Source organism: Dendrobates tinctorius, unplaced genomic scaffold (assembly GCF_039654945.1).
Source record: "Dendrobates tinctorius isolate UK_male_01 unplaced genomic scaffold, ASM3965494v1 ptg000084l, whole genome shotgun sequence".
In the NCBI taxonomy this organism is placed as follows: domain Eukaryota; kingdom Metazoa; phylum Chordata; class Amphibia; order Anura; family Dendrobatidae; genus Dendrobates; species Dendrobates tinctorius.
This window is the reverse complement of record NW_027361752.1, coordinates 2,888,581-2,913,296: the sequence shown is the minus strand read 5'-3', so window position 1 is coordinate 2,913,296 and position 24,716 is coordinate 2,888,581. Positions and strand designations below refer to the sequence as shown.

Sequence of the window (24,716 nt, the reverse complement as noted above, 5' to 3'; positions counted from 1 at the left end):
CCAGAACAACTTAGAGCAGACTGACTCCTGAGAAACATCTAATGACACACAGCCCTGAGCGCCTCCGTGCTCTCTGTTCCTACTGTGTACAGTCATGGCCAAAGGTTATGAGACTAAAACAAATTTTGATTTTCACATAGTTTGCCGCTTTAGTGATTTTAGATCTTTTCGATGTTTCTATCGTTGCTAACTACAGTTATAAACATTTCATACATTTTTAAACATGCATTGACAATTGGAATTGGCATGTTGGCATTGAGTTTACCACAATTTCTGTGTTTTTGTTTTTCCACCTGCTTTTTAAAGATTGACTACAGGTTCTTAATAGAATAGAGATCTGGGGAGTTTCCTCACCATGGACCCAAAATTTAAATGTTTTGTTCACTAAGCCACTCCATTATCGCTTTTGGCTTGTGACATGATGCTCCATCATGCTGGAAAATGCATCTGTGGCGCCCCCAGGAGTATGGCCACCACAGTGGCTTTGCCTTCCTCCAGGGAGGGTAAAGCCAGGCTTGGAAGCAGTGAAGGGTCTCTCTCGCAGTTAACCTATACATGCAACACAGTTCCACTCCAGGCCAGCAGGGGGGACTCTGAACTGGAATTGAAGGGAGGAGTGCTCTCTGAGGGCCAAGAGGAAGGAGTGGTCAGTTAGTGTGAGGAGGGCCACGTGTGTAGACGTGTAGAGAGAAGCTGAAGGTTGAGCTAAGGAAAGAGAGCTCCCTCACAGCGAGAGCGCATGAACTGGTGCCTGGTCGCCACGGTTGTACGGATACTAATGGTCCTGCAACAGACACCAGAGGAGTAGGAGGCTGTAAATGCCCTACCCCCATCTAAGACTCAGAGGCACAACAGCACGGAGTGAGCCAAGAGAGGAATAGCGGCTACAGCTCTCTGCCATACGAGGAGTGCTAGTAGAAGAGAATTAGGAGGAACTTCAGTGTACCTCAGTACTAGGAGTACTTCACTCAAATAAGCGCTAAGAAGGAGACTGCACAGCCCATCTTCTGAGAGAGAATCCCTGAGCTGCTTCCAGGCTAGCCTGCTCCGGTACCACCTGTAATCAGGACCCTGGACTGCATTTATCAAGTAAAGTTACAGAAATTGCACCCTGCTGTGCCTTTTGTCTGCTTCCTACCCTTCCGGCACTGCTACATCCCTGTGCCAACTACATCTACACTGCCCTGGGACTACAGCTTCACCTGTGGGGAGCTTATACATCTTTGCTGCACCATACCATCAGTCCCAGTGGATCTGCATGCAGCGTCGGCTTAACGTCTCACTTGCCGAACACTACAGGTGGCGTCACGAACTATTCCATTAACTACATTCCACCATTCAATTTCCCCTAATACTTGGGCGCCCAGGGCCACGGACCGGGTCACCGCTGCTGTGACACATCCCGCCGACACCGGCCCGGTACCGTGTACCCCACAGACCTGGGAGGGCGACCCACATCATGGGTGATGTTACTCTTGGAGTATGTTTAGATGACATTCTTCATTCATGGCAGTGTTCATACGAAAACTTGTGAATGAGCTCCCTCCCCTGGTTAAAATGCATCCCCACACATGAATGGTCCCAGGAAGCTTTACTGTGGTCATGACCCAGGACTCAAGGTATCACTCAAGTTTTCTTCTCCAGACATTCATTCTGGCAGATGTCCCAAGCAGTTTGACGGGTCTTCATGCTGCAAGGTTGAGTGAGCTTCTGCACACCTGTGTGACTATTCGGGGGAGTTCCCGTTTCCTTGCTTCACATTCACAATTTACAGATTTTATACTGATGCTCTGTGGGCTTGTCACCAACATCTCATCATCTTATTCTTACAGCTTAGCTAGGATTGATCTACAAGACTCTTCATGCATTCAGTTGGTAGCTGTAATAAGGAACAACCAGTCTCTGAAGATACTTGGCCTGTCTGGTAATCATCTGTCCGGTCCTCACTTCAGTGACTTGGTCTCAGCTCTGTCCAGTCCGGCCTGCAGTATAGAAGAATTACGGTGAGTCATGAAGTGGATGTTATAAAAATATATCTACCACTATTCCTATTACTATCCCATTATTGTGCATGCAGCGTTATCAGAAAACTGGGAGGAAACACATTGCATTATTACATTATTTATCAATTGAAATGTATAGAAGTGACATGAGCAATATGGCAGGAAGATTTGCAGCATTCATATATAGTTACAGTTTTCGATAGAATTTCATAAGCATCTCCTATCGCAATATTGGGAAAAGCTTTATTCACTGAAGACAGATTTTACCTGTGAATTGAAAATGCTAACAATGAAAAAATCAATCCAGGATTAGAAAGAAGCGGCTTTTTCTAGAACGTGCCCTCCAAGCATTTGTCCTCACTTATTGCTCACTTGAAAGTTCTCACACTCGCGGTGCCATCAGAAAGGTCATTGGAGTTCAGAGCCAATTAACTCTTTTCACCTCAATAACATCAGAACAAGCGCCTTGGCAAAGGTTCTAAAGGCGCTCAAGCTGATGTCATTGAGTTGAACTGAGTTCATTGGCTCTGAACTTCGATGACCTTTCTGATGGCACTATGAGCGTGATAACTTTCTTACGCTTGCAGTGACATCAGTGGGATCAAAGGAGTTTATCGGCTATGAACTCTGCCCAACTTTATCATGTCACATCAAGCTGAGCAAGCACGCACAGCAGCAGAGTCTCTGCTGGCTAGCAGGCTGTTTTGTCGCATCATGCACAATACAGCCTGCCATAGATGTAGCAGAGCTGCACACGTCGCAGAATAATTGGATAATTATCCTCACGTTAGGGACAGGTGAGGATGATGTTGCTTTATTATTTTATTTTTGTTACCATGGACATTGGATTTTGTGGATTGGGCATGAAGGTGAGAATAAATGTTTTTGGTTAATTTTAATTAAAAAAATGAGTGTGTCATTCTTTCAAATAAAGAACTTTATTTTGGGTGTTTTTATTTTACAATTTGACTATAAGATTAGTAGTGAGTGCATCTTATGGATGCCTCTCAATAACTTGTTAGGAATCTGGTGTCCAAAATACCTATGCAGGAACACAGATCCTCACTTTTGTCTCCAGATGCTAAGTCCTTCGTCCCTTCTTCTGAGCATGCTCATGGGATGAGCTCCCATTGGACTGCAGGAGTCAGGTGCTCAGGTCCTGCTCTTGATTCCATTGGTTATGCTCGGGGCTCTGGAGATTTCCGGCAGGTCCCGTATGCTATAAAAAGTGTGCATGGCCGTTCCACCATGCGCTAGTATTTTTCATACTGCTGCTGTGTGTATGGTAATGGATGCTTGGACTGGTGGATGACTTATTATAAAACCCCTTCCCTCTGACATTACGATTGTGTGAGTGATTGGGCAGCCGCCTGTAGCAGCGCTAGCGCCAGCGCACTCCAGCCATACCTTTTGCAGCAGCTAAGCGTCCTGCATTGCGCCAGCATCCTTGCAGCGCGTTGCTTGCGGCTCTGTTCATGCCGCGCTGCGGTTGCAGCCTCCCGGGTGTTCGCAGTTGCGACACCTCGTACCTTAAGTTTTACGGTAGGTCTAGAGGGGATAGTCCTGGTGTTTAAGGCTATTTCTGTGACCTTTAATACCGTGTCCACATCGCTGAAGTCTGTGACCCTAAACAGATTCAGCAGTATTTATGTTGTGTTAGCAGTTCTGTGCATATAACAGAGTCTGCTTTGGTGCACTGACTGCAGCTAAAGTCCTGTGCACATCACCGCCTGAGTGCCCTGCCTCTTTCAGCAGGGTTTTGTCATCTACCGCACGGTGGACCCCGAGCGGTGAGCGTACTTTATTTTAATTTTATTTAGTGCGTTCCACAGCTCATAACATAATACTAGCGCCAGGGTCTGGCTGGAGATGGCAGATCCGCAGCAACTGTTGCAATGCGTTAAGCAGCTCGGTGACCGGGTGGCCGCTCTTGAGAAGTCCCTCTCAGCTGCGCAAGCTACAGATGCTGCCGTACAGGCGTTAACGGATGCAGTAGTGCGTTTGTCCATGTCTACCCTTGCGCCGACAGTTACCCGCCTCCCGTTGCCCGATAAGTTTTCCGGGGATGGCGCCTCCTGTAGGGGTTTTATCAGCCAGTGCTCGATCCATCTGGAGCTGCTGGCTGCACAATTCCCTACGGAATGGGCCAAAGTGGCGTTCATTATATCCCTACTGTCGGGCAAGGCTCTAGAATGGGCTACGACGTTATGGGAACGTGGTGATCCCGATATACGAACGGCAGCGCACCTGCTGATGGCCATCAAGCAGGTTTTCCTTGGTCCACGGGTCATGCACGACACCTCCCTACAGCTACTCACACTCTCTCAGGGATCCCTCTCGGTGAGCCAGTATGCCGTACGTTTTCGGACACTTGTGTCCGAGTTGGAGTGGGCTGATAGGGCCCTTATCCCTGTCTTTTGGAGAGGGTTGGTGGAGCACGTCAAAGACGCGCTTTCTACCAGAGAGATTCCTACTACCTTGGAAGAGTTAATTTCCATCTCCTTGCGGATTGACCTCCGTTTTTCGGAGCGCGGCTTGGAGCGTGCTCATTCAAAAGGAAGGGTATTCCGCTTCCCAAATTTTCCGAGTCTCTGGAGCCACCTGAGCCAGAGGTCTTACCCCCTGAGCCCATGGAGGTGTCTCGTACCGATTTTAATACAGACTCGGACCAGGAATCTGTTTGCGGTTGTCATCACGTATGTGCGGTTTCTCCGGAAGCCAGCTCCCCGCAATGGTCTGAGCCTGAGCCGGTTGTCGAGACCTTTGTCCCTCCTCATCTTAGGGCTCAGGTACTCGCCTGGGCACATGACTCCAATGCGTCTCACCACCGAGGCTACATGCAAGTCTCGAAGCTCTTGGCTGGAGCGTATTGGTGGCCCCATAGAGCTCGAGACATCAAAAAATTCATTCGGCATGCACGTTATGTGCTCGGGACAGTCTTCCCGAACGGAGGGTGGTGACGGCCGTCGATACACGGCGGCGGTCTCCTAAACCTTCCGCTCCTATTGTCAACAGGATATCCCTCCTGAGACCTGGTGACCTGACCTCCGCTGATACCATCCGAATGTTCCGGTTTTCAGTTTCACCTACTAGGACATCAGGTTCGCTGTTTGGCGAGCCTGAGGTCTCTGCCATTGCCGGGCACAGGCTGGTGGGTCGGAGGCTTCAGGGAGGGGGGGTAATGTTAGGAATCTGGTGTCCACAATACCTATGCAGGAACACAGATCCTCACTTTTGTCTCCAGAGACTAAGTCCTCCGTCTCTTCTTCTGAGCATGCTCATGGGATGAGCTCCCATTGGACTTCAGGAGTCAGGTGCTCAGGTCCTGCTCCTGATTCCATTGGTTATGCTCAGGGCTCTGGAGATTTCTGGCAGGTCCCGTATGCTATAAAAAGTGCGCATGGCCGTTCCGCCATGCGCTAGTATTTTTCATACTGCTGCTGTGTGTATGGTAATGAATGCTTGGACTGGTGGATGACTTATTATGAAACCCCTTCCCTCTGACATTATGATTGTGTGAGTGATTGGGCAGCCGCCAGTAGCAGCACTAGCGCCAGCGCGCTCCAGCCATACCTTTTGCAGCAGCTAAGCGTCCTGCATTGGGCCAGCGTCCTTGCAGCGCCTTGCTTGTGGCTCTGTTCACGCCGCACTGCGGTTGCAGCCTCCCGGGTGTTCGCAGTTGTGACACCTCGTACCTTAAGTTTTACGGTAGGTCTAGAGGGGATAGTCCTGGTGTTTAAGGCTATTTCTGTGACCTTTAATACCGTGTCCACATCGCTGAAGTCTGTGACCCTAAACAGATTCAGCGGTATTTATGTTGTGTTAGCAGCTCTGTGCATATAAACAGAGTCTGCTTTGGTGCACTGACTGCAGCTAAAGTCCTGTGCACATTATCGCCTGAGTGCCCTGCCTCTTTCAGCAGCGGTTTTGTCATCTACCGCACGGTGGACCCCGAGCGGTGAACGTACTTTATTTTAATTTTATTTAGTGCGTTCCACCGCTCATAACATAACTAATGCCTGAGCTTGATGTCCGCTGCCAATACAAAGCTGACATCAACCCCAATACTATCACCCCACTTGTCAACGCACCAAGGCAAGTGAAAAGAACGAGCCTAAGCACCAAAATTGGCACATCTTATGTATGCTGAGAGCTGATGCTTTCAGTCTGGGATACGGCAAATATCAATGGCCCTTTCCTAGCCTATTAATATCAGCCCACAGCTGTGTGTCTAGCCTTTGCTGGTTATTAATTATTGGGGGACCCTACGTCATTTTTTATGGGGTCTCCCATTTTACTAATCAGTAAAGCCTATGTATACAGCTGTGAGCTGATATTAATAGCCTGGGAAGTTCCATGGGTATTTCGCCCTTCCCAGGCTATAAACATTAGCTGTACACTTTCCCTCTGCTGGTTAACAAAATTTTGAGGGTTCCCACACCATTTTTTTTCAGAAAAAAATATTATTTAGTAATAAGATACGTGTACAGTAAGCTACACAAGCACTGTAATAATTATATATGTGACTTACTTCTTTATATCTATCTATTCTATGTATATATGTATTCTATCCTATTTTAACTTGTCATGCTGTGATTTTACTGTACACAGCAAATGAAATGTTGAGTTTTCAAGGACATGGGTGGGTAAAACTCAAACAACACTCATATGGTCCGAGTGCGTTGCAGTTTTTTTTATCACATCCATTGACTTGAATTGCGAGTCTTGTCCAAAATATGAGGATAATCGTAGCATGCTGCAATTTATATCTCTGCCCAAATTGAGCTGAGAAAAAAGTTGCAGATGAGCAGGGACTCATATACAGTGCCTTGCGAAAGTATTCGGCCCACTGGAACTTTTCAACCTTTTCCCACTGTGGTGCAGTGACCCCTGTGACAGCTAGGGGGTGCTGTATGGGCTGCCCAGGACATGCATGCAGGCGTTTCCTTTATTATGATGGGGAAATGGTGAGCGGCAGGGTTGTAAATGGCTGATATGTATCACAGGGGTGGATGCCCTGTGATGGAAGATGAAACGTGTTTTAATCAGCAGATATACTGCTGATGGTTTTGTTTCACATTGGGGAGGTTTCCAGGTGACTTGGTGAGATGGGTGGGACCAGTCACCTACAAACCCACCCAGGGACGGGTGTCTGTACGCCCAAAGTAAAGCCTGTGTGTGTGTGACTGTGTGTGTAAAAGGAACTGCAGTGAGGTCATGACCATGCTATCCATACCTCACCTGCGGGTGTGGTTACAGCTATATAATGTGACTAGGGTGGGTCACATGGAAAGAGTGTGTGTACCTCAATGGTTCATGTGAAAAGTCCTGGAAGGCCTTTGTGTTGGGAGATCCTGGGCATAGGATCGGATCCCTGAAGAGCACATGCTGAGACCCGAGACCTGGTGAGGCCAGTGTGTTGGGAGATCCTGGGAGTAGGACCGGATCCCTGAATAGCACCCCGTGAGGCCTGTGTGTTGGACGGTCCCCAGGAGGGGATGGACATCCTGAATAGCACCCGGAGAGGCCATGTGTGAGCAGAGTCTGTGACGGCTCTGCATTGGGGAAGCTACCGTTCCTTCTGCGGATCTGAACTGTCAGGAGTGCCCTGGTCACGAGGATGGTGATCCCAGTAAGGCAGCTTCCCTAGGAGAGAGGACTGACAAGGAGTCAGCATGTGGAGCAGGAGCTCCTGTAAGGTAACTCCATAGACTGTTGGTGCCTCTGATGTTCCATGGATGTTACTAAACTGTATGGCGTGCTGTCACCCACAGTAACTTGACAGTGAGAAGTCCAGCGTGTTTAGAGACTGCGAGTTAAAGCCGTAGGTTATGAAGTACTAAGGACAATGCGTAAGCCGGTGATTTGCAACCTGGCTTACCATGTGGTTTATGCTGTATAAAATAAACCAAAATAGACTGTTTTATGTGCAAAACCGTGCCTGTCTACATTAATCCCGTGCCAAGCGAATGTCCCCCAACGAACTCAGTAAGCGCTATCTTACACCACATATCATGCTTCAAGCATAAAGATACCAAATGAAAGATTTTTGGTGAAGAATCAACAAGTGGGACACAATTGTGAAGTTGAACAAAATGTATTGGCTATTTTAAATTTTTGTGGAAATTCAAAAACTGAAAAGTGGGGCGTGCAATATTATTCGGCCCCTTTACTTTCAGTGCAGCAAACTCACTCCAGAAGTTCATTGTGGATCTCTGAATGATCCAATGTTGTCCTAAATGACTATTGATGATAAATATAATCCACCTGTGTGTAATCAAGTCTCCGTATAAATGCACCTGCTCTGTGATAGTCTCAGGGTTCTGTTTAATGCACAGAGAGCATCATGAAGACCAAAGATCACAAGAGGCAGGTCTGTGATACTGTTGTGGAGTTTAAAGCCGGATTTGGATACAAAATGATTTCCAAAACTTTAAACATCCCAAGGAGCACTGTGCAAGCGATCATATTGAAATGGAAGGAGTATCCTACCACTGCAAATCTACCAAGACCCGGCCGTCCCTCTAAACTTTCATCTCAAACAAGGAGAACACTGATCAGAGATGCAGCCAAGAGGCCCATGATCACTCTGGATGAACTGCAGAGATCTACAGCTGAGGTGGGACAGTCTGTCCATAGGACAACAATCAGTCGTACACTAAACAAATCTTGCCTTTATGGAAGAGTGGCAAGAAGAAAGCCATTTCTCAAAGATATCCATAAAAAGTGTTGTTTAAAGTTTGCAACAAGCCATCTGGGAGACACACCAAACATGCGGAAGAAGGTGCTCTGGTCAGATGAAACCAAAATCGAACTTTTTTGCAACAATGCCAAACGATATGTTTGGCGTAAAGGCAACACAGCTCATCACCCTGAACACACCATCCCCACTGTCAAACATGGTGGTGGCAGCATCATGGTTTGGGGCTGCTTTTCTTCAGCAGGGACAGGGAAGATGGTTAAAATTGATGGGAAGATGGATGGAGCCAAATACAGGACCATTCTTGAAGAAAAGCTGTTGGAGTCTGCAAAAGACTTAAAACTGGGACCGAGATTTGTCTTCCAACAAGACAATGATCCCAAACATAAAGCAAAATCTACAATGGAATGGTTCACAAATAAACATATCCAGGTGTTAGAATGGCCAAGTCAAAGTCCAGACCTGAATCCAATCGAGAATCTGTGGAAAGAGCTGAAAACTGCTGTTCACAAGTGATCTCCATCAAACCTCACTGAGCTCGAGCTGTTGGCCAAGGAAGAATGAGCAAGAATTTCAGTCTCTTGATGTACAAAACTGATAGAGACATACCCCAAGCGACTTGCAGCTGTAATCGCAGCAAAAGGTGGCGCAACAAAGTATTAAGTTAAAGGGACCGAATAATATTGCACGCCCCACTTTTTCAGTTTTTGAATCTCCACAAAAAAATTAAAAATAACCAATAAATTTAGTTCAACTTCACAATTGTGTCCCACTTATTGTTGATTCTTCACCAAAAATTTACATTTGGTATCTTTACGTTTGAAGCATGATTATTATTATTATTATTATTTATTGTTATAGCGCCATTTATTCCATGGCGCTTTACAGGTAAGGAGGGGTATACATAAAAACAAGTACAATAATCTTAAACAATACAAATCATAACTGGTACAGGAGGAGAGAGGACCCTGCCCGCGAGGGCTCACAATCTACAAGGGATGGGTGATAATACAGTAGGCGAGGGTAGAGCTGGTCGTGCAGCGGTTTGGTCGATCGGTGGTTACTGCAGGTTGTAGGCTTGTCGGAAGAGGTGGGTCTTCAGGCTCTTTTTGAAGGTTTCGATGGTAGGTGAGAGTCTGATATGTTGTGGTAGAGAGTTCCAGAGTAGGGGTGATGCGCGAGAGAAATCTTGTATGCAATTGTGGGAAGAGGAGATAAGAGAGGAGTAGAGAAGGAGATCTTGTGAGGATCGGAGGTTGCGTGCAGGAAAGTAGCGGGAGACGAGGTCACAGATGTATGGAGGAGACAGGTTGTGGATGGCTTTGTATGTCATGGTTAGGGTTTTGTAATGGAGTCTCTGGGCAATTGGGAGCCAGTGAAGGGATTGACAGAGGGGAGAAGCTGGGGAATAGCGGGGTGACAGGTGGATTAGTCGGGCAGCAGAGTTTAGAGTAGATTGGAGGGGTGCGAGAGTGTTTGAGGGGAGGCCACAGAGCAGGAGGTTGCAGTAGTCAAGGCGAGAGATGATGAGGGCATGGACTAGAGTTTTTGCAGATTCTTGGGTGAGGAATGAATGGATTCGTGAAATATTTTTGAGTTGAAGTCGGCAGGAAGTGGAAAGGGCTTGGATATGTGGTTTGAAGGAGAGATTAGCGTCAAGGATTACTCCGAGGCAGCGAGCTTGTGGGACTGGGGAGAGTGGGCAGTCATTTACTGTAATTGATAGGTTCGTAGGGGGGGTCACGTGAGATGGGGGAAAGATGATGAATTCTGTTTTGTCCATGTTGAGTTTCAGAAATCTAGCGGAGAAGAAGGATGAAATAGTGGACAGACATTGAGGGATTCTGGTTAGTAGGGAGGTGATATCTGGTCCAGAGATGTAGATCTGTGTGTCATCAGCGTAGAGATGATACTGAAAGCCATGAGATTCTATGAGCTGTCCCAGGCCAAAGGTGTAAATAGAGAACAGCAGGGGCCCAAGGACTGAACCTTGTGGGACTCCGACAGATAGGGGGCGAGGTGAGGAGGTGGTGTGTGAGTGGGAGATGCTGAATGTCCAGTCTGTTAGGTATGATGAGATCCAGGATAGGGCCAAGTCTGTGATGCCGAGGGATGAGAGGGTCTGTAATAATAGGGAATGGTCCACTGTGTCAAAGGCAGCCGACAGGTCCAGGAGGAGGAGGACAGAGTAGTGTCGCTTGCTCTTGGCGGTTAAGAGGTCATTGGTGACCTTAGTAAGGGCAGTTTCAGTGGAGTGGTGTGACCGGAAGCCAGATTGTAAGCGGTCGAAGAGGGAGAAAAAAGAGAGATGGGAGGACAGTTCAAGGTAGACGTGTTGTTCCAGTAGCTTGGAGGCGTAGGGGAGAAGTGATATAGGGCGATAGCTAGATACAGAGGATGGGTCAAGAGAGGGCTTTTTGAGGATAGGTGTGATGGAGGCATGTTTAAAGCTTGAGGGGAAAACACCAGTTGTTAGTGATAGGTTGAAGAGATGGGTTAGGGTTGGGATGAAGACTGTGGTGAGGTTTGGTATGAAGTGGGATAGGATCGGGTCGAGTGCACAGGTGGTGAGATGTGATCTTGAGAGTAGAGTGGAGAGTCGATCTTCTGTAATGGTGGAGAAGTTGGTTTTGAAGGTGGAGGGCTGGGAAGTCGGGAGGAAGGGTTCTGGGGGTTGTTGACCAAAACTTTATCTGATGTTATCAATCTTCTGCTTGAAAAATGAGGCAAAGTCTTCAGCTGAGATGAGTGGGGAGGGAGGAGGTGCTGGGGGGCGGAGGAGAGAATTGAAGGTGTTGAATAACTGTTTAGGGTTGTGAGACAGGGAGGATATGAGAGATGAGAAGTAGGTTTGTTTAGCTGTGGCGAGTGTGGTCTTGAAAGTAGTGAGGGACTGTTTGAATGCGATGAAGTGCTCGTTGGAGCGGGATCTTTTCCATCTGCGCTCAGCAGCCCTGGAAGCTCGCCTCAGCTCTTTGGTCAGGCTGGTGTGCCAGGGCTGTCTGTTGATTTTGCGAGCTTTGGTATGTGTAAGTGGGGCAGCGGATTCCAAAGCTACAGCTATTGTGGTGTTATATAGAGCGGCAGCGTCATCCGCATTGTGTAAGGAACTTATATCTGTGAGAGGGAGAAGGGATTCAGAGAATGAGTGTAGGTCAAGGTGTTTAAGATTTCTGCGAGGGTGTGAAAGTTTGTGAGGTGGGGATTGTAGACATGGAGTGAAGAGGGAAGAGAATGTGAGAAGGTTGTGGTCAGAGAGAGGAAGAGGTGAGTTAGAGAGGTTAGATAGGGAGCAGAGGCGGGTGAAGATGAGGTCCAGTGTGTGGCCATCTTTGTGGGTGGCTGTAGAAGACCATTGAGTGAGGCCGAAGGAGGAAGTGAGAGATAGGAGTTTAGTGGCAGCTGAGAGGGAAGTGTCAATGGGGATGTGGAAGTCGCCCATGATGATAGTAGGGATGTCCGCGGAAAGGAAATGAAGTAACCAGGTGGTGAAGTGGTCAAAGAATGTGGTGGCTGGCCCTGGGGGGCGGTAGATGACAGCCAGTTGGAGGTTGGAGGGGGAGTAGATGCACACAGAGTGCACCTCAAAGGAAGGGAGGGTAACAGAGGGTGGCAGTGGGATTGGGGTGAAGGAGCAGGTATCTGACAGGAGAAAACCAACTCCTCCGCCATGTTTGCTGCTGGGGCGGGCGGTGTGAGAAAGGTGGAAGCCACCATATGAAAATGCAGCAGGAGAGGCTGTGTCAGAAGGGGTGAGCCAGGTTTCGGTGATGGCGAGGAAGGAAAGTTTGGTAGTAACAAAAAGATCATGGGTGTAGGAAAGCTTGTTGCAGACAGAGCTAGCGTTCCACAGAGCTCCTGTTAGTGGGACTGGGGAAGCGGGGGCCGGGTGAATGGGTATAAGGTTGGAGAGGTTAGGGAAGGTTGTGATAGAGGGTGGATGGGAGGTAGAAATGACTGTGGGAATGTGGTGAGGAGGACCAGGATTGGGTGAGATATCACCAGCAGTGAGAAGGAGCAGAGAAAGTGTTAGCAGGTGGGAGCAGGAGAGGGAATGAGGGGGCTGTCTGTGTTTGGAGACAGAGGATTGTATGGTAAGGAACAGTTTTGAGGCAGAGGTGAGGTGGATGGGGAGGATTGAAGAAGAGATGACCAGTTCCTTACTAGGAGTAGGGATTAGGGGAATTAGCAGAAAGTGAAGGATTATAGGGGTGAAAACAAACAGAAACATTGTTTACAGTGACTGTGTACAGTGACTGTGTACAGTTACCTTCAGTTCCCTTCTGGTTTTAATTCTTAAATTAATCTTCACACTTCTAGAACACACTTATAGGAATCACACTGCAGACTGAAGTCTTTATGCAGACTTGTGCTCTGCAATATATGTACAACTAAGTGCAGTCAGGTGTGAAGCAGAGAGGAGTGGTCTCTACTCTTCTTGGTAAGACAATTAAGAGTGGACCAGATGCATATGATCAAGCCAGAGCAAACAAGGTCATAAATAACACTGGGGTAAGCTGGGGTTAGCTGAAAGGCATACCATGTGAATGCTAGGTGCAGAGGCAAGTCTATGTGCAAAGCTGGGTGATGCACTGTGTGCCCTTCATAGACAGACAGCAGGAGAGCAGGAGAGCTGGGTGGATGGACATACCTATCGGAAGAATAGAGATGCTTATTAGAGTGCGATGGTGGCAGGTAGCAGGGCACAGTCTGTATACATCCTTCTGGTTTTAATTCTTAAATTAATCTTCACACTTCTAGAACACACTTATAGGAATCACACTGCAGACTGAAGCCTTTATGCAGACTTGTGCTCTGCAATATATGTACAACTAAGTGCAGTCAGGTGTGAAGCAGAGAGGAGTGGTCTCTACTCTTCTTGGTAAGACAATTAAGAGTGGACCAGATGCATATGATCAAGCCAGAGCAAACAAGGTCATAAATAACACTGGGGTAAGCTGGGGTTAGCTGAAAGGCATACCATGTGAATGCTAGGTGCAGAGGCAAGTCTATGTGCAAAGCTGGGTGATGCACTGTGTGCCCTTCATAGACAGACAGCAGGAGAGCTGGGTGGATGGACATACCATGTGAATGCTAGGTGCAGAGGCAAGTCTATGTGCAAAGCTGGGTGATGCACTGTGTGCCCTTCATAGACAGACAGCAGGAGAGCAGGAGAGCTGGGTGGATGGACATACCTATCGGAATTATAGAGATGCTTGTTAGAGTGCGATGGTGGCAGGTAGCAGGGCACAGTCTGTATACATCCTTCTGGTTTTAATTCTTAAATTAATCTTCACACTCCTAGAACACACTTGTAGGAATCACACTGCAGACTGAAGTCTTTATGCAGACTTGTGCTCTGCAATATATGTACAACTAAGTGCAGTCAGGTGTGAAGCAGAGAGGAGTGGTCTCTACTCTTCTTGGTAAGACAATTAAGAGTGGACCAGATGCATATGATCAAGCCAGAGCAAACAAGGTCATAAATAACACTGGGGTAAGCTGGGGTTAGCTGAAAGGCATACCATGTGAATGCTAGGTGCAGAGGCAAGTCTATATGCAAAGCTGGGTGATGCACTGTGTGCCCTTCATAGACAGACAGCAGGAGAGCTGGGTGGATGGACATACCATGTGAATGCTAGGTGCAGAGGCAAGTCTATGTGCAAAGCTGGGTGATGCACTGTGTGCCCTTCATAGACAGACAGCAGGAGAGCAGGAGAGCTGGGTGGATGGACATACCTATCGGAATTATAGAGATGCTTGTTAGAGTGCGATGGTGGCAGGTAGCAGGGCACAGTCTGTATACATCCTTCTGGTTTTAATTCTTAAATTAATCTTCACACTTCTAGAACACACTTGTAGGAATCACACTGCAGACTGAAGTCTTTATGCAGACTTGTGCTCTGCAATATATGTACAACTAAGTGCAGTCAGGTGTGAAGCAGAGAGGAGTGGTCTCTACTCTTCTTGGTAAGACAATTAAGAGTGGACCAGATGCATATGATCAAGCCAGAGCAAACAAGGTCATAAATAACACTGGGGTAAGCTGGGGTTAGCTGAAAGGCATACCATGTGAATGCTAGGTGCAGAGGCAAGTCTATGTGCAAAGCTGGGTGATGCACTGTGTGCCCTTCATAGACAGACAGCAGGAGAGCAGGAGAGCTGGGTGGATGGACATACCTATCGGAAGAATAGAGATGCTTGTTAGAGTGCGATGGTGGCAGGTAGCAGGGCACAGTCTGTATACATCCTTCTGGTTTTAATTCTTAAATTAATCTTCACACTTCTAGAACACACTTATAGGAATCACACTGCAGACTGAAGTCTTTATGCAGACTTGTGCTCTGCAATATATGTACAACTAAGTGCAGTCAGGTGTGAAGCAGAGAGGAGTGGTCTCTACTCTTCTTGGTAAGACAATTAAGAGTGGACCAGATGCATATGATCAAGCCAGAGCAAACAAGGTCATAAATAACACTGGGGTAAGCTGGGGTTAGCTGAAAGGCATACCATGTGAATGCTAGGTGCAGAGGCAAGTCTATGTGCAAAGCTGGGTGATGCACTGTGTGCCCTTCATAGACAGACAGCAGGAGAGCTGGGTGGATGGACATACCATGTGAATGCTAGGTGCAGAGGCAAGTCTATGTGCAAAGCTGGGTGATGCACTGTGTGCCCTTCATAGACAGACAGCAGGAGAGCAGGAGAGCTGGGTGGATGGACATACCTATCGGAATTATAGAGATGCTTGTTAGAGTGCGATGGTGGCAGGTAGCAGGGCACAGTCTGTATACATCCTTCTGGTTTTAATTCTTAAATTAATCTTCACACTCCTAGAACACACTTGTAGGAATCACACTGCAGACTGAAGTCTTTATGCAGACTTGTGCTCTGCAATATATGTACAACTAAGTGCAGTCAGGTGTGAAGCAGAGAGGAGTGGTCTCTACTCTTCTTGGTAAGACAATTAAGAGTGGACCAGATGCATATGATCAAGCCAGAGCAAACAAGGTCATAAATAACACTGGGGTAAGCTGGGGTTAGCTGAAAGGCATACCATGTGAATGCTAGGTGCAGAGGCAAGTCTATGTGCAAAGCTGGGTGATGCACTGTGTGCCCTTCATAGACAGACAGCAGGAGAGCTGGGTGGATGGACATACCATGTGAATGCTAGGTGCAGAGGCAAGTCTATGTGCAAAGCTGGGTGATGCACTGTGTGCCCTTCATAGACAGACAGCAGGAGAGCAGGAGAGCTGGGTGGATGGACATACCTATCGGAATTATAGAGATGCTTGTTAGAGTGCGATGGTGGCAGGTAGCAGGGCACAGTCTGTATACATCCTTCTGGTTTTAATTCTTAAATTAATCTTCACACTTCTAGAACACACTTGTAGGAATCACACTGCAGACTGAAGTCTTTATGCAGACTTGTGCTCTGCAATATATGTACAACTAAGTGCAGTCAGGTGTGAAGCAGAGAGGAGTGGTCTCTACTCTTCTTGGTAAGACAATTAAGAGTGGACCAGATGCATATGATCAAGCCAGAGCAAACAAGGTCATAAATAACACTGGGGTAAGCTGGGGTTAGCTGAAAGGCATACCATGTGAATGCTAGGTGCAGAGGCAAGTCTATGTGCAAAGCTGGGTGATGCACTGTGTGCCCTTCATAGACAGACAGCAGGAGAGCAGGAGAGCTGGGTGGATGGACATACCTATCGGAAGAATAGAGATGCTTGTTAGAGTGCGATGGTGGCAGGTAGCAGGGCACAGTCTGTATACATCCTTCTGGTTTTAATTCTTAAATTAATCTTCACACTTCTAGAACACACTTATAGGAATCACACTGCAGACTGAAGTCTTTATGCAGACTTGTGCTCTGCAATATATGTACAACTAAGTGCAGTCAGGTGTGAAGCAGAGAGGAGTGGTCTCTACTCTTCTTGGTAAGACAATTAAGAGTGGACCAGATGCATATGATCAAGCCAGAGCAAACAAGGTCATAAATAACACTGGGGTAAGCTGGGGTTAGCTGAAAGGCATACCATGTGAATGCTAGGTGCAGAGGCAAGTCTATGTGCAAAGCTGGGTGATGCACTGTGTGCCCTTCATAGACAGACAGCAGGAGAGCTGGGTGGATGGACATACCATGTGAATGCTAGGTGCAGAGGCAAGTCTATGTGCAAAGCTGGGTGATGCACTGTGTGCCCTTCATAGACAGACAGCAGGAGAGCAGGAGAGCTGGGTGGATGGACATACCTATCGGAATTATAGAGATGCTTGTTAGAGTGCGATGGTGGCAGGTAGCAGGGCACAGTCTGTATACATCCTTCTGGTTTTAATTCTTAAATTAATCTTCACACTTCTAGAACACACTTGTAGGAATCACACTGCAGACTGAAGTCTTTATGCAGACTTGTGCTCTGCAATATATGTACAACTAAGTGCAGTCAGGTGTGAAGCAGAGAGGAGTGGTCTCTACTCTTCTTGGTAAGACAATTAAGAGTGGACCAGATGCATATGATCAAGCCAGAGCAAACAAGGTCATAAATAACACTGGGGTAAGCTGGGGTTAGCTGAAAGGCATACCATGTGAATGCTAGGTGCAGAGGCAAGTCTATGTGCAAAGCTGGGTGATGCACTGTGTGCCCTTCATAGACAGACAGCAGGAGAGCTGGGTGGATGGACATACCATGTGAATGCTAGGTGCAGAGGCAAGTCTATGTGCAAAGCTGGGTGATGCACTGTGTGCCCTTCATAGACAGACAGCAGGAGAGCAGGAGAGCTGGGTGGATGGACATACCTATCGGAATTATAGAGATGCTTGTTAGAGTGCGATGGTGGCAGGTAGCAGGGCACAGTCTGTATACATCCTTCTGGTTTTAATTCTTAAATTAATCTTCACACTTCTAGAACACACTTGTAGGAATCACACTGCAGACTGAAGTCTTTATGCAGACTTGTGCTCTGCAATATATGTACAACTAAGTGCAGTCAGGTGTGAAGCAGAGAGGAGTGGTCTCTACTCTTCTTGGTAAGACAATTAAGAGTGGACCAGATGCATATGATCAAGCCAGAGCAAACAAGGTCATAAATAACACTGGGGTAAGCTGGGGTTAGCTGAAAGGCATACCATGTGAATGCTAGGTGCAGAGGCAAGTCTATGTGCAAAGCTGGGTGATGCACTGTGTGCCCTTCATAGACAGACAGCAGGAGAGCTGGGTGGATGGACATACCATGTGAATGCTAGGTGCAGAGGCAAGTCTATGTGCAAAGCTGGGTGATGCACTGTGTGCCCTTCATAGACAGACAGCAGGAGAGCAGGAGAGCTGGGTGGATGGACATACCTATCGGAATTATAGAGATGCTTGTTAGAGTGCGATGGTGGCAGGTAGCAGGGCACAGTCTATATACATCCTTCTGGTTTTAATTCTTAAATTAATCTTCACACTTCTAGAACACACTTATAGGAATCACACTGCAGACTGAAGTCTTTATGCAGACTTGTGCTCTGCAATATATGTACAACTAAGTGCAGTCAGGTGTGAAGCAGAGAGGAGTGGTCTCTACTCTTCTTGGTAAGACAATTAAGAGTGGACCAGATGCATATGATCAAGCCAGAGCAAACAAGGTCATAAATAACACTGGGGTAAGCTGGGGTTAGCTGAAAGGCATACCATGTGAATGCTAGGTGCAGAGGCAAGTCTATGTGCAAAGCTGGGTGATGCACTGTGTGCCCTTCATAGACAGACAGCAGGAGAGCTGGGTGGATGGACATACCATGTGAATGCTAGGTGCAGAGGCAAGTCTATGTGCAAAGCTGGGTGATGCACTGTGTGCCCTTCATAGACAGACAGCAGGAGAGCAGGAGAGCTGGGTGGATGGACATACCTATCGGAATTATAGAGATGCTTGTTAGAGTGCGATGGTGGCAGGTAGCAGGGCACAGTCTGTATACATCCTTCTGGTTTTAATTCTTAAATTAATCTTCACACTTCTAGAACACACTTGTAGGAATCACACTGCAGACTGAAGTCTTTATGCAGACTTGTGCTCTGCAATATATGTACAACTAAGTGCAGTCAGGTGTGAAGCAGAGAGGAGTGGTCTCTACTCTTCTTGGTAAGACAATTAAGAGTGGACCAGATGCATATGATCAAGCCAGAGCAAACAAGGTCATAAATAACACTGGGGTAAGCTGGGGTTAGCTGAAAGGCATACCATGTGAATGCTAGGTGCAGAGGCAAGTCTATGTGCAAAGCTGGGTGATGCACTGTGTGCCCTTCATAGACAGACAGCAGGAGAGCAGGAGAGCTGGGTGGATGGACATACCATGTGAATGCTAAGTGCAGAGGCAAGTCTATGTGCAAAGCTGGGTGATGCACTGTGTGCCCTTCATAGACAGAGAGCAGGAGAGCTGGGTGGATGGACATACCTGTCGGAAGAATAGAGATGCTTGTTAGAGTGCGATGGTGGCAGGTAGCAGGGCACAGTCTGTATACATCCATCTGGTTTTAATTCTTAAATTAATCTTCACACTTCTAGAACACACTTATAGGAATCACACTGCAGACTGAAGTCTTTATACAGACTTGTGCTCTGCAATATATGTACAACTAAGTGCAGTCAGGTGTGAAGCAGAGAGGAGTGGTCTCAACTCTTCTTGGTAAGACAATTAAGAGTGGACCAGATGCATATGATCAAGCCAGAGCAAACAAGGTCATAAATAACACTGGGGTAAGCTGGGGTTAGCTGAAAGGCATACCATGTGAATGCTAGGTGCAGAGGCAAGTCTATGTGCAAAGCTGGGTGATGCACTGTGTGCCCTTCATAGACAGACAGCAGGAGAGCAGGAGAGCTGGGTGGATGGACATACCTATCGGAAGAATAGAGATGCTTGTTAGAGTGCGATGGTGGCAGGTAGCAGGGCACAGTCTGTATACATCCTTCTGGTTTTAATTCTTAAATTAATCTTCACACTTCTAGAACACACTTATAGGAATCACACTGCAGACTGAAGTCTTTATGCAGACTTGTGCTCTGCAATATATGTACAACTAAGTGCAGTCAGGTGTGAAGCAGAGAGGAGTGGTCTCTACTCTTCTTGGTAAGACAATTAAGAGTGGACCAGATGCATATGATCAAGCCAGAGCAAACAAGGTCATAAATAACACTGGGGTAAGCTGGGGTTAGCTGAAAGGCATACCATGTGAATGCTAGGTGCAGAGGCAAGTCTATGTGCAAAGCTGGGTGATGCACTGTGTGCCCTTCATAGACAGACAGCAGGAGAGCTGGGTGGATGGACATACCATGTGAATGCTAGGTGCAGAGGCAAGTCTATGTGCAAAGCTGGGTGATGCACTGTGTGCCCTTCATAGACAGACAGCAGGAGAGCAGGAGAGCTGGGTGGATGGACATACCTATCGGAATTATAGAGATGCTTGTTAGAGTGCGATGGTGGCAGGTAGCAGGGCACAGTCTGTATACATCCTTCTGGTTTTAATTCTTAAATTAATCTTCACACTCCTAGAACACACTTGTAGGAATCACACTGCAGACTGAAGTCTTTATGCAGACTTGTGCTCTGCAATATATGTACAACTAAGTGCAGTCAGGTGTGAAGCAGAGAGGAGTGGTCTCTACTCTTCTTGGTAAGACAATTAAGAGTGGACCAGATGCATATGATCAAGCCAGAGCAAACAAGGTCATAAATAACACTGGGGTAAGCTGGGGTTAGCTGAAAGGCATACCATGTGAATGCTAGGTGCAGAGGCAAGTCTATGTGCAAAGCTGGGTGATGCACTGTGTGCCCTTCATAGACAGACAGCAGGAGAGCTGGGTGGATGGACATACCATGTGAATGCTAGGTGCAGAGGCAAGTCTATGTGCAAAGCTGGGTGATGCACTGTGTGCCCTTCATAGACAGACAGCAGGAGAGCAGGAGAGCTGGGTGGATGGACATACCTATCGGAATTATAGAGATGCTTGTTAGAGTGCGATGGTGGCAGGTAGCAGGGCACAGTCTGTATACATCCTTCTGGTTTTAATTCTTAAATTAATCTTCACACTTCTAGAACACACTTGTAGGAATCACACTGCAGACTGAAGTCTTTATGCAGACTTGTGCTCTGCAATATATGTACAACTAAGTGCAGTCAGGTGTGAAGCAGAGAGGAGTGGTCTCTACTCTTCTTGGTAAGACAATTAAGAGTGGACCAGATGCATATGATCAAGCCAGAGCAAACAAGGTCATAAATAACACTGGGGTAAGCTGGGGTTAGCTGAAAGGCATACCATGTGAATGCTAGGTGCAGAGGCAAGTCTATGTGCAAAGCTGGGTGATGCACTGTGTGCCCTTCATAGACAGACAGCAGGAGAGCAGGAGAGCTGGGTGGATGGACATACCTATCGGAAGAATAGAGATGCTTGTTAGAGTGCGATGGTGGCAGGTAGCAGGGCACAGTCTGTATACATCCTTCTGGTTTTAATTCTTAAATTAATCTTCACACTTCTAGAACACACTTATAGGAATCACACTGCAGACTGAAGTCTTTATGCAGACTTGTGCTCTGCAATATATGTACAACTAAGTGCAGTCAGGTGTGAAGCAGAGAGGAGTGGTCTCTACTCTTCTTGGTAAGACAATTAAGAGTGGACCAGATGCATATGATCAAGCCAGAGCAAACAAGGTCATAAATAACACTGGGGTAAGCTGGGGTTAGCTGAAAGGCATACCATGTGAATGCTAGGTGCAGAGGCAAGTCTATGTGCAAAGCTGGGTGATGCACTGTGTGCCCTTCATAGACAGACAGCAGGAGAGCTGGGTGGATGGACATACCATGTGAATGCTAGGTGCAGAGGCAAGTCTATGTGCAAAGCTGGGTGATGCACTGTGTGCCCTTCATAGACAGACAGCAGGAGAGCAGGAGAGCTGGGTGGATGGACATACCTATCGGAATTATAGAGATGCTTGTTAGAGTGCGATGGTGGCAGGTAGCAGGGCACAGTCTGTATACATCCTTCTGGTTTTAATTCTTAAATTAATCTTCACACTTCTAGAACACACTTGTAGGAATCACACTGCAGACTGAAGTCTTTATGCAGACTTGTGCTCTGCAATATATGTACAACTAAGTGCAGTCAGGTGTGAAGCAGAGAGGAGTGGTCTCTACTCTTCTTGGTAAGACAATTAAGAGTGGACCAGATGCATATGATCAAGCCAGAGCAAACAAGGTCATAAATAACACTGGGGTAAGCTGGGGTTAGCTGAAAGGCATACCATGTGAATGCTAGGTGCAGAGGCAAGTCTATGTGCAAAGCTGGGTGATGCACTGTGTGCCCTTCATAGACAGACAGCAGGAGAGCTGGGTGGATGGACATACCATGTGAATGCTAGGTGCAGAGGCAAGTCTATGTGCAAAGCTGGGTGATGCACTGTGTGCCCTTCATAGACAGACAGCAGGAGAGCAGGAGAGCTGGGTGGATGGACATACCTATCGGAATTATAGAGATGCTTGTTAGAGTGCGATGGTGGCAGGTAGCAGGGCACAGTCTGTATACATCCTTCTGGTTTTAATTCTTAAATTAATCTTCACACTTCTAGAACACACTTGTAGGAATCACACTGCAGACTGAAGTCTTTATGCAGACTTGTGCTCTGCAATATATGTACAACTAAGTGCAGTCAGGTGTGAAGCAGAGAGGAGTGGTCTCTACTCTTCTTGGTAAGACAATTAAGAGTGGACCAGATGCATATGATCAAGCCAGAGCAAACAAGGTCATAAATAACACTGGGGTAAGCTGGGGTTAGCTGAAAGGCATACCATGTGAATGCTAGGTGCAGAGGCAAGTCTATGTGCAAAGCTGGGTGATGCACTGTGTGCCCTTCATAGACAGACAGCAGGAGAGCTGGGTGGATGGACATACCATGTGAATGCTAGGTGCAGAGGCAAGTCTATGTGCAAAGCTGGGTGATGCACTGTGTGCCCTTCATAGACAGACAGCAGGAGAGCAGGAGAGCTGGGTGGATGGACATACCTATCGGAATTATAGAGATGCTTGTTAGAGTGCGATGGTGGCAGGTAGCAGGGCACAGTCTATATACATCCTTCTGGTTTTAATTCTTAAATTAATCTTCACACTTCTAGAACACACTTATAGGAATCACACTGCAGACTGAAGTCTTTATGCAGACTTGTGCTCTGCAATATATGTACAACTAAGTGCAGTCAGGTGTGAAGCAGAGAGGAGTGGTCTCTACTCTTCTTGGTAAGACAATTAAGAGTGGACCAGATGCATATGATCAAGCCAGAGCAAACAAGGTCATAAATAACACTGGGGTAAGCTGGGGTTAGCTGAAAGGCATACCATGTGAATGCTAGGTGCAGAGGCAAGTCTATGTGCAAAGCTGGGTGATGCACTGTGTGCCCTTCATAGACAGACAGCAGGAGAGCTGGGTGGATGGACATACCATGTGAATGCTAGGTGCAGAGGCAAGTCTATGTGCAAAGCTGGGTGATGCACTGTGTGCCCTTCATAGACAGACAGCAGGAGAGCAGGAGAGCTGGGTGGATGGACATACCTATCGGAATTATAGAGATGCTTGTTAGAGTGCGATGGTGGCAGGTAGCAGGGCACAGTCTGTATACATCCTTCTGGTTTTAATTCTTAAATTAATCTTCACACTTCTAGAACACACTTGTAGGAATCACACTGCAGACTGAAGTCTTTATGCAGACTTGTGCTCTGCAATATATGTACAACTAAGTGCAGTCAGGTGTGAAGCAGAGAGGAGTGGTCTCTACTCTTCTTGGTAAGACAATTAAGAGTGGACCAGATGCATATGATCAAGCCAGAGCAAACAAGGTCATAAATAACACTGGGGTAAGCTGGGGTTAGCTGAAAGGCATACCATGTGAATGCTAGGTGCAGAGGCAAGTCTATGTGCAAAGCTGGGTGATGCACTGTGTGCCCTTCATAGACAGACAGCAGGAGAGCAGGAGAGCTGGGTGGATGGACATACCATGTGAATGCTAAGTGCAGAGGCAAGTCTATGTGCAAAGCTGGGTGATGCACTGTGTGCCCTTCATAGACAGAGAGCAGGAGAGCTGGGTGGATGGACATACCTGTCGGAAGAATAGAGATGCTTGTTAGAGTGCGATGGTGGCAGGTAGCAGGGCACAGTCTGTATACATCCATCTGGTTTTAATTCTTAAATTAATCTTCACACTTCTAGAACACACTTATAGGAATCACACTGCAGACTGAAGTCTTTATACAGACTTGTGCTCTGCAATATATGTACAACTAAGTGCAGTCAGGTGTGAAGCAGAGAGGAGTGGTCTCAACTCTTCTTGGTAAGACAATTAAGAGTGGACCAGATGCATATGATCAAGCCAGAGCAAACAAGGTCATAAATAACACTGGGGTAAGCTGGGGTTAGCTGAAAGGCATACCATGTGAATGCTAGGTGCAGAGGCAAGTCTATGTGCAAAGCTGGGTGATGCACTGTGTGCCCTTCATAGACAGACAGCAGGAGAGCAGGAGAGCTGGGTGGATGGACATACCTATCGGAAGAATAGAGATGCTTGTTAGAGTGCGATGGTGGCAGGTAGCAGGGCACAGTCTGTATACATCCTTCTGGTTTTAATTCTTAAATTAATCTTCACACTTCTAGAACACACTTATAGGAATCACACTGCAGACTGAAGTCTTTATGCAGACTTGTGCTCTGCAATATATGTACAACTAAGTGCAGTCAGGTGTGAAGCAGAGAGGAGTGGTCTCTACTCTTCTTGGTAAGACAATTAAGAGTGGACCAGATGCATATGATCAAGCCAGAGCAAACAAGGTCATAAATAACACTGGGGTAAGCTGGGGTTAGCTGAAAGGCATACCATGTGAATGCTAGGTGCAGAGGCAAGTCTATGTGCAAAGCTGGGTGATGCACTGTGTGCCCTTCATAGACAGACAGCAGGAGAGCTGGGTGGATGGACATACCATGTGAATGCTAGGTGCAG

General features: G+C 47.0%; 1 protein-coding gene across 1 annotated transcript in view; it reads left to right on the top strand.

The window, feature by feature from the left end:
* The window catches only part of LOC141097298 (NACHT, LRR and PYD domains-containing protein 12-like), an 81,144-nt gene that overhangs the window by 42,628 nt on the left and 13,800 nt on the right, over positions 1-24,716 (top strand). The window contains exon 9 of the mRNA XM_073584357.1: positions 1,833-2,003. Within this exon, the coding sequence (XP_073440458.1) occupies positions 1,833-2,003 (171 nt within the window). The remainder of the gene's footprint in view (positions 1-1,832; positions 2,004-24,716) is intronic.